This window comes from Scardinius erythrophthalmus (genome assembly GCF_964197995.2).
Source record: "Scardinius erythrophthalmus genome assembly, chromosome: 16".
Classification (NCBI taxonomy): domain Eukaryota; kingdom Metazoa; phylum Chordata; class Actinopteri; order Cypriniformes; family Leuciscidae; genus Scardinius; species Scardinius erythrophthalmus.
Genome location: NC_138236.1, coordinates 7,583,231 through 7,599,567, shown reverse-complemented (window position 1 = coordinate 7,599,567; position 16,337 = coordinate 7,583,231). Strand labels below are relative to the sequence as shown.

The window sequence follows — 16,337 nt, the reverse complement described above, 5'->3', positions numbered from 1 at the left end:
AAACGTGCGGTCACGTGACCCTCATACATCTCTTCGCAGATTCAAATGGAATTTTCCCCATGTTTCCTATTAGCACTATTTAGATTTCATCAGAACCAGAAGAGCAGAAACCACAAGTGATTACAACACCCAACTACTTGGAGTACTTTAGGAAAATAGTAGATCATATATTTGTACCATTATAAAGTCATGTTTGGAATGACAACCAAAGCGAGACAATGAGACTTGTGATAAAAGCTTTAATATGCACTCAAAATGCACAACACAAAGTCAGGACTAAAGAATTAGCAAAATATACTTTATAGACCAGTAACTTCTTGTAAGAAATATATTGTAGTTTGTTTATTAAGAAAACTAGGAAAACTCCTCAACTTCTTTTGACATCTCCTGGAAAAGAAAAGAAAATACACATTAAGTAGGCATATAAAGTAATTTTATGACTCAACTTAATAGTTTTAATCTACTGCTCAATCAACAGAAGAGTAAATGAATAAGGCTGGAGGACGTGTTTCTGCATTATCAAAACAAACCTGTATAAGTGCAGTCTTGTCATAATCTTTCCTGTGTCTATAAATGCTCTGGCACAAAAGAGCATAAAGTTTCTCCAGTCGATTGACCTCATATCCCTCTGTCATGTCCACAACTCTCTGTAAAAGTTCCTGAATCGGGAACGAAAACAAAACAGTCTAAAAACACCCTTCCAGTGTAAGAGTCGAGTCAACATGCACACTACAAGGTCATCGATTACACTTATTGTAATTGTTTCTGCAGTTAGATAAAGATATGTGGCGTACTTTCAGTTTGTTGTGGTCCACGATGAGAGGCAGGGTCTTCTGCTCCAGGATCTTCATGGCAGCATCCACACTGATGAGACTCTGCTGTTCGGCCTGGTTCTTAAATCCTCTTGTCATCCGCCTCAGTCTGAACTCTGAAAACCCCATGCAAACTCAATTACTGCTTCATGTTCACACAAACACAACGGTTAGAATATCGTCACCTTCCTAAAATAATTGCCTAAGTCATTTTTTCAGGTTTCTCAGAAAACACAAAAAACTGAACCTAACTTCAGAGGCCGAGTAGACTTTCGTTCTTCTTGATGCAACTGCCATCTTGAAAAGCTTGTAAAATTGCTCATTTTCTTTTGACTTAGGCAAAATAAAACAGCCTTAGTCACACTCTTGACATAGGCCATTATACTACAGGGGTAGAAATGCATGATCTGCATGACAACTGAGGATGTGGGCGATTCTACCAGAGGTGGCCAGCATCATGAGAAGATGACTTATGCAAAAAAATAATTTTTGTCAAAAAATGACTTAAGGCCCTTTCATACTGGACGCGATTTTGACGCACGAATAATTCACGCGATGGGTTTATTTTTTGATCAGCTGTTTGTGTAATGAGTGCTTACACACCGAACGCGAATGTGCTGCGGCGAAAAAACGACTTTTATTTTTACTTTTGCGGCGACAGAAACGGCTTCAGCCAATCATATACAAGGACAACGATTTGAAAGACAATGTGTGGCGTAGCACTGCCCACCAACTCGGTGATCACGACTGTGAGAATGTTGTGTGATAGTTTTAGTCGTTGTATAGTCCTGTGCAAGCTAGCAGGCTAAACTACATTTGGGATAGAAAGCTAACACTATTATCGTCAAAGATAGAGACAGAGACCGTGTTTGCTTTGAACATGTAACAAAATGTAGTGAGACTATTTAGGGCTGCTTTTAGTATACTATACATTCTTTGTGTGATATCTACAGTTTCTAGTCGAATGATTTTTAACTTACTTCGTGTTACATGTAATGTGTAGTGACATTACAAAACCCACTGTGTTTAGCTGAAGACGCAAAAAAAAAAAACTGCACACATTAGCATACTCCCCTTCAGACTCTCTGTTCTGTAAGATTGGGTGCACCCAAAACCTTCTTTTCTGTCTTTTAAATAAAATGAAAAGCAAATGATGATGATGATGATGATGATGATGATGATGAAGTGTCCATGTTTTCTCAGCTGTCGGCGCAATTCGCACGAAAGTTTTGAAATGTTGAAGCTCTGAACGTCACAGACGTCGCAAATTTGCGTCGCGGCTGATGTGAATGGTTTTGATGCGAACTATTCGCACACAAACTATTCGCTTTTTCGTTACGCATCCGGTGTGAAAGGGCCTTTAGGCAGTTATTTTAGGAAGGTCACAATATGCTAAATGGTTTTGTGATTTACTAACCCATTCCACTGCTGTCCTCTGCAATTGGCTCTGTCCCCTTAGGTTCAGTGTTCTCTGATGCTTGGACATCATTTTGCACATCTGTGACATTATTCTGGACTGTCTCAACACTCACAACCTCATCCACTGTAGAGGTTGTGTTGTCAATGTCCCATCTCTCGGAGATGTTATTCTGCACTACCTCCGTGGAGTCTGTGGGCCCTTCTGCACGAGCACACTCATCAGCCTCCATTGACTCACATTCAACATCTTTCATCTTCTCTGGATCTTCACTCTCAGCCAGTTTTACATCCTCCTCTTCTTCATCCTCCTCTCCATCCCCTGATTCTGCTGTGTTAGGGTTGTCTTTAGAGTTCAAATGTGAGCAAGACTTCTTTCTGCGGATGAAGCCGTTTTTCCATCGGCTTTTCCTCCTCTTTTTCATCTGTGAAGCTGTGGATACACAAAATATTTCACCTGTAGCCTGCATAGAAGAAAGCCTACCTATCTAACTTGATGTCAAAAGTACCGGTAAGATAATTTAAGCATAAGCCACTGCTAAAAATGTTATTAATGAATCAAACAATATTGACAAGAAAGACAAAACCACTTTCTTGGTCTTTATTACGGGCTCTTTAAATGAATTACTAAGCAATATTTTTATAATTTATTTGATACATACTAGAAGGCTGCATGTCATTATTTTAATGTTAATATTTCACTTTAAAATGTATTACAATAAGGCATGTAGCATTCAAGTATTTTAACAAGTACAGTGCTATGCTGAACTTAATGCCTTAATTTAAAAAATTTGGAAAAATCCAACCTTTAAGGACACCAATTTTCTTTGTGGATGAATAATGTATCGTAAAAATGGGGTACTTTCCATAAGATCATCTCTCAATGCAAATCAAACTAGCCATTAGGCTAACTGAAATAAAACCATGCCAATCTCTAGGTATGGTGAAGGCTATGTGATGATGTGGGGCTATTTTAATTCCAAAGGCCAAGGGAACTTTATCAGGATGCATAGTATCCTAAAAAACAAAAACAAAAACAAAAAAAACTTAAAAATAAAAATCTGCCTGCCTCTATGGGAATTTAACATAGGGGTGTCCAAACTTATGCACCCTGTATTTTAAGGAAGAACATTTATTTATTTAAGATACATTATTCATCCACAAAGAAAATTGGTGTCCTTAAAGGTTGGATTTTTCCTAATTTTTTAAATTAAGGCATTAAGTTTAGTTTCCAAAAGATGATTTTTTATTCCTCTTTTTAGTCAACTTTAGTATGGGTGTCTAAACTTATGCATGGCACTGTATATTATCAGCTTTTAACAAGTACATTCACAGTGAACATCTGAATCTGCGTTGGTGTTGCCGCTGACCCAGAGAGAGCAGTTGTCATATGGGGTGGGCTATATACTGGTAGACACAATTAGCCGGTAGAAATTTGTCAGTATTTGGCGGTAGAGATTTTGGACTATTGTCTCTATCGTGGTTAGTGTTGTCAAAAGTGAAATTTTAAAAACGTGACGATACCAGCATTTCCCCCAAGTATTTTTAGCGCTGTTGAACGGATTCTTAAACAACTGATTCACAGAGCGCTTACACAGATACACACGGGAGCATTTGAAAGCAGGCGGCTATCAGTGGATATATTAGGGAACTGCTGATAGACGCCTGCTTTCATTCAGAATTTTGAGAGAATAGTGATCTCTATTAAAAAATAAAAATTATTTAACCAGATCAATTGTGCAGCTCCAGATGAGAGTAATAAAAGACTCTCCAGCACTGATGTCAGAAATTAAAGCACTGGCAGTCACCTGTATTAATTCCTGTTTGACGTGATGCAATCACTGCTGGTGCTGCTGGCACAGGTGTAGCATCTTTACTGGGTGCTGGATCACTCATCTTCTGCTCGACTGTAGCGGACATCTTTGGCAGCACGTGGTAGTAGGCAGGAGTGAACCGTGATGAGGTGGAGCCTAAAAATAAAACATTGTAAAATGTAAGTGATGCATTCACAAATATGATCATATTCAAATATGATCACTCCAATCCAAATATGATCCCACACTAAATATAAATGCAGCATCACTGAAACCTCGTTTGATGCGAGACTCCCTGATCTCAAGACAGGTCTTCTCAAAGTCCTCATCTAATTCATCTCTGATTATGGCATGTACAGTGTCCTTGAGAGCACAGGCACGGTGTCTGATGAGCCGATCTATTACAAACACAAACATCATAGATATTGCATAGTACACTACAGAAATCACACAAATGTCATGCAAAACACACTTGGAGAATCATAAAGCATAGTTCCAACTATGAAATTTAAATAGATATGCTTTGAAATAAAAGCCAAAGCTGACAATCCTTTGACCACACATTTATTGAGCCAAGCTGAATAGAAACTGTGTTCAACCCACATACTATTCAGTGGTTGTCACCAATGTTCAGTAGATAAACCACACACATATATACATACATACAAAATATATTACCATTACAATTCCCAGCCTACCTGAGGGGTCTCTGTCTGGATTGTACTCAAGGGCGTTCTGCCAAATCAGATCCACATCATGCAGGTAAGCCGCCACGGTTTCATACTTGTGCAGATCAATTCGGGAGAGAACTGTGGACAAGTCCATGGGCTGTTTGATGACTGTAGTGTAATCAGGAACCTTTCCCAATGAAAACCACATGACTTCAGTGATGACAGTACTGGTTCAGCAATATATCAACAGCTAGAGAGAGTTGATTCAGAAGAACTGTGGGACTGAAAACTATCTTACCTCCTCGATGTCCACAGGCTTTGTAAAAGCCTTGAAGCGTTTGTCCTGAGCCAGTCGGTTGGTGACATCTCGCAGGAAGAGGCGGAGTTCCCTGAGCGTGTTCTCTTCCTGCTCTTCTAGCTTCTGCATCTCCTGCTCAGACAGCTGGCGGGGAGGCGGCGGAGGGGCCACCGGTAACACCTCTAGTGCCTGGAGGACTGAGAAGGAGAAGGTGAGTTATCACAGGTGTGTATGAAAACACTCCACTAAGAATGTGAAAAACACCACAAAAAACTCACCTGCTTTTCTCTTAGATGCTGGGGCTTTAGCAGCTTGATTTAAAATAAGATCCTCAAAAAATCTGAGCCTCTCCTCCCGAGAAGGAAGCGGAACATTGAACACCTCACCATACTCAACATGGAAAAGGTCCTGCACCTTTAAACAACAAAAACAAAAAACTGTCATACAGTAACATTACAGAAGATAAAATGCATCACAAATGATATTTAATTTAGTCTTTACCTCAGGATAGAGCTTTTGGTGAGGAAAGCTGCATGTGGCGAGAAGGAGGCAGGGGAAGAATGAAGGGATGTCCTGCAGGAGACTGATGAATGTGGCCTTCAAAGTGGAGCTCACGGTGTCCCACCAGCGCTGGATATGTGGAATATACAGAATACTGGGAGTGGTTCTCCTCGCCTCACAGAAAACCTGATGTATAACACAGGTCGATAGTCATTAAATAAAACAAGTTTATCGAGGTGTATCTTGAGCTTTATAAATTCAGTGTGTTCACCTGGGCACAAGCCTCCTCTGCGGTGGCTGAACTGACCCCATACAACACAGCGATATCGAGTGTGTAAACAGTGAACTTCTCCAGGGCGTGAAGAATAGCAGGAGCCAAGTGTGAAGTCTGACCAGAACCTGATGTCCCACAGAGTAGCAGTCTGGGTCTGAATGAGGTGGGCTGCTGCAGGGCATTCCTGTAATACAGGTAATGAAAGAAATAAAAGCAGGTCAAAATTACTTAAATTATACCATAGGCTGAATACTATGGAATAGAGCCCTGCGCGGGACTGTTTTCTTCATCCCGCTCCCGCCCGCGCCCGCCGAATTTCTGACCATTACCGCCCGCTCCCGCAACGTATGTGTTTCACTCCCGCCCGCTCCCGCAATATGTATGTCCACTCCCGCCCGCACCCGCAAAACTCTAAGAATTTATTCCCGCACAATAATAGAGATGCATTGATTTTGTGTCTTCTCCCGTCCCGCAGGAAAAAACACACATTTGTATTGCTATTATTAAAGAGATTCATGGGGTTGTTTGTTTCGTTTCCCTGGCCGGCATAGCCTACTGGACACATACTCACAGGACAATGGAGGAAATCGAGTGTGCTGTTTTTGGATGGTTTTGTTTTCGTTTTTGCTGTTTTTTATTCAGGATACTCTGTCTTGCGCGTGCAATGATGACGCAGTGAATAGTGATGTTTCTCTCTGAACAATCAGCAGTCTGCCGTGTTTTCACGTCACATTTTAGTATCGCCTAAGCTCGCTCAGAACCCCGCCGGAGGGGTTTCGAAAAAAAGTACCTGGAAGCAGATACAGTTACAACTTTTACACAGTGGAAAACCAAACAAAGGCGAGTCGAGCCGAGCCGAGGCGAGCTGGTACTGTGTAGTGGAAATCATGTTGCAAGGCTACCTCCCGATCCCGCAGTGTTTTTTTTAGCCGCCCATTCCCGCCCGCAGCAAAGTTCAAACCGCCCGCTCCCGCGAGATTTGCGTTGGGTCCCGCGGGACCCGGCGGGACTCAATCCCAATGCAGCCCTCTACTATGGAATTTCACTGATGGCTAGTGTAAACGTAGTTACTGAACATGTTTTGGAGTCTGTAGCTCTGTTCAAAATACTAAGTGAGTGACCTCCCAAGACAGCATAATAAGGCATCATAGGCATGCTCTTTTTTATATAAAAAAAAAAACCTGTTGTTGAGGATAAATTGGATCTGATGTTTTACTTTTTTTTATTATTTTTTTAAGAAAAGTTGCATCCTGTTTTTAAACAAATCTGTAACTACACAAAACTTAATGGCAATTTATTTTATTTAATAAGGCTTTCCTGTGAACTTTTATCTGTATACAGTGGATGATACCACATATAAACAGTTCAGTCAAGAAAAGGGAAATTGTGTACTTCATTTGACTCATGTTTATCCCTTGAACTGGATATCAGGAAATTATTTACTACTATAAACACAGGCTTATTTTTTATATATAGGGAAGCACAAGAAACATTTGAAACAAGTCAGTTTTCTGCATTTCTAACCTGTTCAGATGAAGAGCAGATGGAGCAGGCCCAGTGTTCTTCTGGCCTTTATTACTAGAGCACACGGAGGACCCCTCATCTTCACTCTGCAGTAGATCCTCTAAGATGTCAGACACACCCCCTAAAATAAACAATATTTACTTGCATTGATGGCATGATTAAGAATTTCAAAATACAAACTACATTTACAATTTCTGAAAAGAAAAAAGGTGAGTGGCGTCTGCCCGAGCAAATGTGGCATGATATAATGTGTTTTATGGTTTGAGTTCTACAGTGTTATGCAAATGTTCTTATAGCAATGTAGAAGGGAGATAAAAATAGCAAGCTATCTTTACCAGCATCTCTTTTCTTCTTGAGGCCCTGCTCTACATGAGGAAAGAGTTTCTGCAGCATCTCCATGGCGTTGTTGAGGACAGAGCTAAGCAGGGGTTCAATAACAGGGGTGAGTGCTTTAGCTGGAGATGCTACTGCCCTCTGTGAAGCCGGAACGATCTTCCTCATGGCTGAGAGGAAGTCCCGGCCACTCACGCTGATGGACTCCAGATCCAGCAGAAGCTTCTGGGAGGAAGCATAGATTTGGGGGTAGCACCTGCGCAGGGCGCACAGAGCTGATTCTGCACACACGGCTTTGATGTCTGCACCACAGTAACCTAGGAGCACAGGAAGACATAGTTTTGACTACTGGTATAAAAATCAAGGATGAAAGTGCAGTTCATTCTAATAAAGCACTGCCCACTTAGACAGGACAAGACAGTCTGAGGTCTCACTAAATGTCAGAATTTAAAGTACTAAAGAGTGAGAGTACTAGAACAGCAGAACGTTACATAACACTGCTACCCAAAACCCAAACACAGCAATACCCAGGTCCTGGGGGTGTTGGAAAGCTTGAGCATCTGTTTTAGCACTGAGCAAGCTGAGACAAAGGCAAGCTATTATTTGAGATGCGCTCATCAGGACGTTTAACATAGTAGAACATGAGATGCTCTTACCAACACACTTGTCAGCCAACTCTTCAAGAAACGCATCAGACAGCTGCGGGTCCCATTGCCTGGTATGGATCTTTAAAATATCTTTGCGAGCCTACAAAGAAGCAACAACGTCTTGTGGGTTACCCTAAACAAAACACTCACTGCAGTCAAAAATAAACACTGAATAAGTCATTCTACAATAGTGCTCCAAACTCTCACTTCTCTGTCTGGTAAGCTGAAGAGAAACTCTCTGTCGAATCGCCCAGGCCGTCTGAGCGCAGGATCGATGGAGTCCAGACGGTTAGTGGCTCCAATAACAACCACCTCACCACGGCTGTCCAGCCCGTCCATGAGAGCCAACAGGGTGGACACGATGGAGCTTTAGACAACATAAACACAAACAAACGATTCAATATTAACAAAAGAACAGCAAAAAGCACCTTTAAACAAGAGATATTTATACACACACACACACACACACACACACACAGAAACGCAGACTAACACACCTGTGTATCTGGTCCTGCCGGCTTGACCGAACAGGTGCGATGCCATCAATTTCATCAAAAAAAATAATTGATGGACGCATCTGGTATGCCTGGCAAATAAATGACAAAGTTCCTTTAAATCATGCAGAGACAAAATTAGGCATCAATGAATGACCATTTTTTAAATGAAATGTGGGGAAACCTGGTCAAACAGGAGGCGGAGCTGTCTCTCAGACTCGCCCACCCATTTGCTGAGGCAGTCTGCCCCTTTCCTCATGAAGAACGACACCTTCTTCTCGCCTTGACTGCACTCATTTGCCAGGGCTCGAGCAACCAGAGTCTTTCCTGTGCCAGGAGGGCCGTAGAACAGACAGCCTCTGGAAAAATAATTCAACATGCGTTCTGCCAAAGGTGATATTCAGCATTACCTCTCATTTTTGCAATCTGTTGGTTAGTCATCCAAATAGGCATTTTATGTGAATTTGTCAATATCACTTTTCAAACCTTGGAGGCTGAATCTTAAACTTCTCAAAGACTTCAGGGTAGAGTAAAGGAAACACAACCATCTCCTTCAATGCGGAGATGTGTTTGCCCAAACCCCCAATGCTGTCAAAGCGCACCTGCACATGGAAACCACAGTCATATAAAGGTCTTTACAATTTTTGTAGTCCAAGTAAAACGGCAAGCACATACCGTTTGATCAATTTGCATTGGGTCAACATCTGCAAGACTTGCTCCAATTTTAACCCTGTCCTTATGGATTCCCAACAAATCCTCCTTCCGTAAATTCATAGGGAGGCATCTACAAGCAAAATGCGATTAAACGTTTAGTTTAATAATGGCTTACAAATATTTAAAGACTACAAAATCTAGATAATGATAATAATAATAATATCTAAGAAACAACTCTTACAGAGTAACAACAGATATAGCTTCTTTATTGTGTGCACAAGAACAGGTGTTGTATTTCAGAGCTGTTTGATTGGTCATGTTTGCTATGCAAGACTTTAAACCAAGTCTTAAGCCAGGGTTTTTCCTGCATTGATTTTTTTGGGCAGCCGCCAAAGCGAGTTTTTGTCCCGCCAAAGCCTTATTTGATCGGTGAGTGATGTATGACTGCCGCGCTTGTGACAGGGCGCATGTTACTGAAAGAACGAGCAGAGAGAGTGCTCCGGATGTGAGGTGAAACCAGACAAAAAAGTGCAAAGCATGTTGTTGTTAACTAGCTGACTATTAAACTATTATAGCCTAAAACTAGAATATTAGTTGAAATAAACATTACTGCTTCCTTTTTATTCTACTTTTTAATATTAAAATGATTATATACCAAAATAATTATTAGGTCTAGCAAAGAAGGATTTTATCTTACAAAGCTATGAAATCCAGTGGTAAAAATTACTTTTTTTTTTTAAAAAAAAGAGGGCAAAGAAAGGATAACAGTCTCTGTCGGCCACCACCAAAGACCATTTTGACCCAGGAAAAACCCTGCTTAAGCATAGCACCACTAAAATAAAAGATTTCAGCCAGAGCTCTTTACCTGTTTATTGACCTGCTACGACTCTTACTTCTCCGTCTCTCAAATTTCTCTTCATCAGATGATGATGATGATGATGATGTGGAGTCACTACTGTGGATGGCATGTCTTCTCCTAAGATGAAAACAAAAAAACAAGAAAGATTGTTTTTTATACTATCATAATACATTCACATCAATGAAAAATCTAAACTCTCATAAAATACTCCACCACCTCTTATACCCTAACATCTCTTTCCAAAACAAACTAATTTAAATGTGCACAAAACAGATTTGTAATTATTATATTAGTGTGACGTATTGTAAAGTGGCATTTGTTGTCTTCATTTTAAAAGCCCCTTAATTTTCCACATGCAGATCTACTGAGGCTGTCATTCATACATTCTTGTCATTCTTGGCTTACCCATCACCCTCACTCCTGCCTGAACTACAGTACGAGAAACACAAAGATTAGTGGCACTGAAATTATAACATGGAAAGTGCAAAGAAGGGGTGTGCATTTTGATAAGACTCTAATACTCGACTACTTGAGATGGGATGTTGGGTGATGAAGCGAGTTCTGTCTCCTTGTTTTAATAACACAATGTCTTTGGCAATTGCACTGTGGCTTCACATCTGTGTCTCGTTTTTTAAGACAGGGTGTCAAACATAGCGCACTTTCAAATACGAATCAAGACCCTGTCAAGCCAAGACTCAAATTGATAATGTTGAAAAAGAAACTGCAGATAAATTGAGGACTAGTACTGACCTGGTGCTCCTCCTGTTGTTGTACAAGCCCCTGGGACTTGAGGAACTAAATTGATATCTTCGTCTAACTGGCGTGGAGTGACGTTTAAAAAAGATGCTCTGCTTTTTTGGCTCTGCAATAAAAAAAAATATAGTAAAAAGGAAAATACTAAAAGGCATGAAAGGCAGAGAAAAAGATTTAGGCAAATTTAAATCAGAGATGTGTACATCTGATCTGTATAGTCAGTGCATGGTCTCTTTAATGAACTATTACACACAAACCTTTAAGAGGCGCCTGGTAACGCACAACAGCTTTCCTTTGTCGGAACTCATAGCGCTTTCCGTTCTCTTCTTCATCCTCATCCTCGTCATCATCTCCCTCATCATTTTCTTCTTCTTCCTCTTCCTCACCTTCTCCATCCTCCTCTTGATCACTGTATTCTGGGAAATAATTACAGGTTCAGGCCAACCAACATGCTAAACAAAAAACAATAATATTTTGAGGTACATATGCAGTTAATTATACTACCATTATTACACCAAACATTTGTACCTTTATCACATGCCAAATAAACATGGCAGTGATTAGACTTATTCATGTCTCATGAACCTGTTACACCAGTGTGTTAGAACCAGCTTCATCATTTGTGCATAAATTTACACGGAGAATACACGGTATAAAAATAAATAAAACTCGCGTGCAAATGAATTAATGTAATGCGGAACTACTGTTAGATACGCGGGTTCTTTAGAGACAACTAATCTGTAGCCCCGCCTTAGCTCTGAAGCAGGCTGTGATGTAAAGATTGCAATCCTGGAATATGTGTGTGTGTGTGAGTGAGTGAGTGAGTGAGTGAGTGAGTGAGTGAGTGAGTGAGTGAGTGAGTGAGTGGCATGGGTGCGATCGAAAAGTCGCAATATTTGTGTGCGTGAGGCGCGATTGTCATTTTGTTTATACAGGACATCATTCAAACTGCAAAGGGTTTAAGTTACTGTTAATTAAAATTAAGGAAAACAAATATATTAATCTGAAATGTAGCAAATTAATTTTCAATTCATTCAGGTACAATTACCAAACATATCTCAAGGTCTTTTTGTCTTTTTATTAATTTAATTAATAAACTAATTACATAAAACTATTGTCAGTGCACCACAAATAAACTGGTTCTATGCCTTTACTTTATTAATAAAACTTATTTAAAAAATACAAGGCTTAAGTAATTTATTTTCCTTTGGTGGTACAGCCTGAGACATGCACAAGCCTTCTGGATTTTTGTTTTGCTTTTCCCTCCATTGTACCGAACTCGTACCGAGCCGTGATGTCTGAACCGAGCTGTGACTTCTGTGTACCGTTCCACCTCTAATATATATATATATATATATATATATATTTTGTTTTATAATTTGAAACCTAATAAACCTGTGTATAACATTTTTCTTATCTTTCAATCCTTTTTTTTTTTATTTATTATGGTAATGAGTGTCCAAATACATTTTGGGGCTAACGTAAATGTTTTTGCTGTGGGGCTATTGATTCACCATTGACGCAAAACAACTGCTAGATAAAGGTGCAGTAAACACAAATTCAGGATGAGACAATAAATAAAGCAGGATTAATGAATTCTGATCTACAATCATCACCATTCTCCTGGTTGTCTGAACTCTCCTCCTGTCCTCTGACTGAAGGTTTTGTGACCCTCTGTCCTCTGACTGAAGGTTTTGTGACCCTCTTCCTCTTTGTTCCAGAGTAAATGATCAAATTCTAAAAAGGAGAACAAAAACAGTGAGTTAAGTCCTGGCAGATCACAGAAGTACAGGAGGAGCCAGTGATGAAGATCATGATGACGCACCTCCTCCTCACTGTCTCTGCTCCTCAATCTCCGACGCATCTTCTGCATGTCATCCATCTTCTGAAGCACAGCCTCTGCAGTGCTAAAACAGATGAAAACAGCCACTGAGACCCAAGAACCACAGAAATATCCACACACAAAGCCAGTTGCACATCTGAGTCTGAATATAAAGGTCCAATGTGAAACTGGTTTGTGTGAATCTACCACGTTAGACTTCTGATCATCAAAATGGGAAAATCATAAAATGTGATTTAAACATGCGCGTAATTTGCACGGGGGTTACGGGGGTTATGACCCCCCCAAAAATCTGATCCAGCTAATATAACCCCCCCAATATCATCACATCATTCAGATTAAAATAAATATGAAATATTCCGAATGAATACTTTTGTTCGTTTTCTTAATTTCATTTGCCAGCAAGAAAGATAGTATCATATTTTAAATAATCTGTAATGTACCCCCCGCCCACCGCACCGCCGACCACTTGGTATTACCCAACCCGCTTTCTCGACCAAGTTTGTTTGTTCACTATTTTGCGCAGTCGCTGGGATGAATGGTTGGAGAAAGCTGACGGTGCATGCTAACGGATGGAAAGATGAAAAAGGACACTGAAAGGCAGCCAGATAACGATTTTTCATTGTTGGTCGACACCATTTTTTACAGTCTATGGTCGACACCAGCCAAAAAGAGGAAAAATCCTGACCAAACGGAGGTGCGTTTCTCAAAGTGTGAGGCGGGGGCGCGGGCGCGTGCGCAGCCCACTGCTGTGGGGGAATAGAGACATGACAAATGGGGCGCGACAAACAGGTTTTGTGCCCATCTTTTTAATTCCTTTATTTATTGACCATACACTCAAAACAAAACAAAGACACATTTAAATGTAAGCCTTGCTTAACCTTTTTACACGTAAGTTTAAAAGTTTTTCAAGGCGACCGTTATTGATCGTAGTAGCTAGGCTATCACTTTATGGTTCCCATGGAGACGCGTCATTCATTGCTTGTCACACCGCAGCCACAATAGCGCTGAATGAATGACTGATGATCTGCTTTTATTTCTTTTTATTCAAAATTTCACAAATTAGTTAGTTAGTTGATGTTAAGTTTTTAAAATGTGATGTTAATAAAATACATTTTAACAGATAAACTTAAAGATTTTGTTAGTGGATGGTGAGTTTTGGTGATGCCCACCAATATGTGAAATCTGTTCAGAATAAAGGTGCAAGCTGCACTCCAGTGTGCCACCCTATATTGTAATATTGAGAGTTGAATTGTGCATAATACATTTGCTGCATGTAGGTGCCAATACAGTGATGCAATTGATTAATCTTTAAGTTCTTTTTTTTTTTTTTTAATAAGATATTGAACACACAAAAAATCAATTAAGTGGAAGCTGCCACTGCTGGCTAGTGCTTAAACACTTAATTTAACTACTGTGTCATTATGGCATAAATAGTCAAGTGAACAGCTGCATTTACGTTAAGTAGCCTAAATCAGTAAAAGTATCACAATGTATTTCTAAAACAGGAACGGCAAATGACCTTTTACACAAGAAAATTATTCAATAAATAAATTAAATATGCCGCGAGTTTAACCCCCCCAATGGTAGACCCAAAGTTACGCCCTTGGATTTAAATGAGTCACTGTCCTTATAAACAGAAATATAACAGAGTTTTCTATATAAGTGCATACTTTGTGATGAGCCTGTCATAGAGGACCGATTGGTTCCTGGTGTCAAGCGGGATTCTTGAGCTACGCCTCACAGCACTGTCTTCTTCTCGCCTTTGAATTTGAGCACGCAGGCTTCGAGAAGTAGGAGTTGATTCCACCTCATCTGAAGAAAGTAATGGATTCATATTTAGCAAGCAGCAAACCAACAGAACTGCTGTCTGACGTTTATCAAATACTTTAACGTTCCCACCTGTGTGCTCATCTGCCGATCGCTCCCCATCTGCCTGAAATCTTGGAGATTTCCTATGAATGAATGAATAAATAAAGCAATATACAAGTTAACAAATAGTGTATCAAGTACATTCATGTAAGATGATTTTTTGATTAAACAATTAGAGAATCAGAAATGAAACCATCACACACACCTTAAATTCCTCACACTTTTCTCATCTTTTGGAGGTGAATTTGGAGATTTGCTGTTTTGTCCATTCATATCAGCAAAGGTGACTACATGTCTTCCTCTTTGAGTTCTGCCCCTCATGCCATTTTCCTCCTTTACAGACAAAAACCCCTAAAATAAATATATTCAATGTATCATAGCAGTGTCCAGTAGAATGACATGCTGTTCTCTACATATAACTATTTTTAAAAGCTATATAAGTTACTGACAGGAGCTCATATATCATGATTACATACATTTGTAATTGTCAAAAGTGTCACACCACATATAAAATTTACAGGTGATTAAAGTTTATATATTGTTCACTGTGTAACGTTAAGCTATGCATGGATATTTTTCATTGCGGTAAAACATTGGCCAACAAAACGGAATTCTGATTTTGACTAGTCAACTACCCATTTACACGTATCCTCCTGCTGCACCCATGTACATTTTTAATTTCTCTGTGTATATCTGAGGTAAACATTGATAATCACCTCGTCTGTTTTTGTTTTGGAACTGTTAACAAGTCGCGCGCTCAAGCAGTTCATTCAAGCGTCTCGCGCTCAATTTAAGCGCCAACTTTGTTTTGATAGAGCAAGAGATTTACTGTAGATAAACAAACAAATTACTGACATATTTGTACTAGTAACTAAGAGTTATTAACTCACATTGGCCGGACTGTCCTCTGCGCTCGTTAAACTGTCATCATGGGCCTTTTTTAGCCGCGCGGACTTTCTCTGAGGCGGGTTCAGCGACAGAAACTCGGAGCTCGAGTCCATTTCACCGTTACTGCGTAACATCACCATCTTTAACGAGCCTTAAAAGACCCCCAGGCCATTCACTGTCAAACTCACTTTAAGCTGTGTTTGTCAAGACTTTAATACGCCGAATGCTTTGAACTAGAACACATCGTTTTGAAAAGGCACTAGTCCGCTCCTCCTTGATTTCTGGCGCCACAAACGTCACTTACAGTCGAATGACACAACGCAAATACGAATGTGCTAGCGAGACAGAAACTAGGGCTGTTTATGCGATGACCGCCCTACCAAATCCCTTGTTTCAAATATAACGTGTTATTCAAATGGATATGAAGAAATTATAGGAGAGAAATTGCTGGACCTTTCGATGACAAAACCTTTGAGGGTTTTATCTGTGCAAGTAATACGATTGTGCGTAGGAATACTGTTAGGAAGGTGTACCGACTCATTTTTGGCGCGCCATAAGTGACGCGAGGCTCAAGAATCTGATTGGCTAACGCAGGCCAAACCCCGTCTTAAGCTTGTTTATTAAGGACAGTCCAGCACATAAATCAGATATTTGTCGCCATATATATAATTTAACTTTTATTTCAGA

General features: G+C 40.0%; 1 protein-coding gene across 4 annotated transcripts; it reads right to left on the bottom strand.

The window, feature by feature from the left end:
• Positions 1 to 221: 221 nt before the first annotated feature.
• atad2 (ATPase family AAA domain containing 2) lies at positions 222 to 16,105 on the bottom strand. 4 transcript variants are annotated; one of them, XM_081389824.1, is made up of 29 exons: positions 15,653 to 15,962; positions 14,968 to 15,113; positions 14,793 to 14,845; positions 14,564 to 14,705; positions 12,876 to 12,957; positions 12,667 to 12,787; positions 11,308 to 11,466; positions 11,048 to 11,159; positions 10,703 to 10,726; positions 10,304 to 10,414; positions 9,460 to 9,568; positions 9,271 to 9,386; positions 8,969 to 9,143; positions 8,788 to 8,876; positions 8,498 to 8,657; positions 8,300 to 8,390; positions 7,646 to 7,960; positions 7,311 to 7,431; positions 5,784 to 5,970; positions 5,513 to 5,698; positions 5,290 to 5,425; positions 5,012 to 5,208; positions 4,741 to 4,900; positions 4,318 to 4,440; positions 4,037 to 4,198; positions 2,230 to 2,661; positions 795 to 928; positions 531 to 659; positions 223 to 387 (listed from the first exon to the last, which is right to left on the bottom strand). In XM_081389824.1, exons 1-29 carry the CDS (start codon positions 15,788 to 15,790, stop codon positions 355 to 357), a joined length of 4,143 nt encoding a protein of 1,380 aa, XP_081245950.1. In that variant the 5' UTR covers positions 15,791 to 15,962; the 3' UTR covers positions 223 to 354. The 4 variants fall into 4 exon arrangements, with proteins under 4 accessions (XP_081245953.1, XP_081245952.1, XP_081245950.1 ...); XM_081389825.1 differs by having other exon boundaries at positions 14,968 to 15,095; positions 15,653 to 15,948; XM_081389827.1 differs by lacking the exon at positions 10,703 to 10,726 and having other exon boundaries at positions 222 to 387; positions 14,968 to 15,095; positions 15,653 to 16,105.
• Positions 16,106 to 16,337: the final 232 nt, after the last annotated feature.

Coding starts and splice junctions, on each gene's coding strand:
- atad2 (XM_081389824.1), bottom strand. CDS start 15,790: ATGGTGATGTTACGCAGTAACGGTGAAATGGACTCGAGCTCCGAGTTT. Junction 14,846..14,967: donor AAAAGTGTGAGGAATTTAAG/GTGTGTGTGATG, acceptor ATTCATTCATAG/GAAATCTCCAAGATTTCAGG. Junction 4,199..4,317: donor GGAGTCTCGCATCAAACGAG/GTTTCAGTGATG, acceptor TTTTATTTTTAG/GCTCCACCTCATCACGGTTC.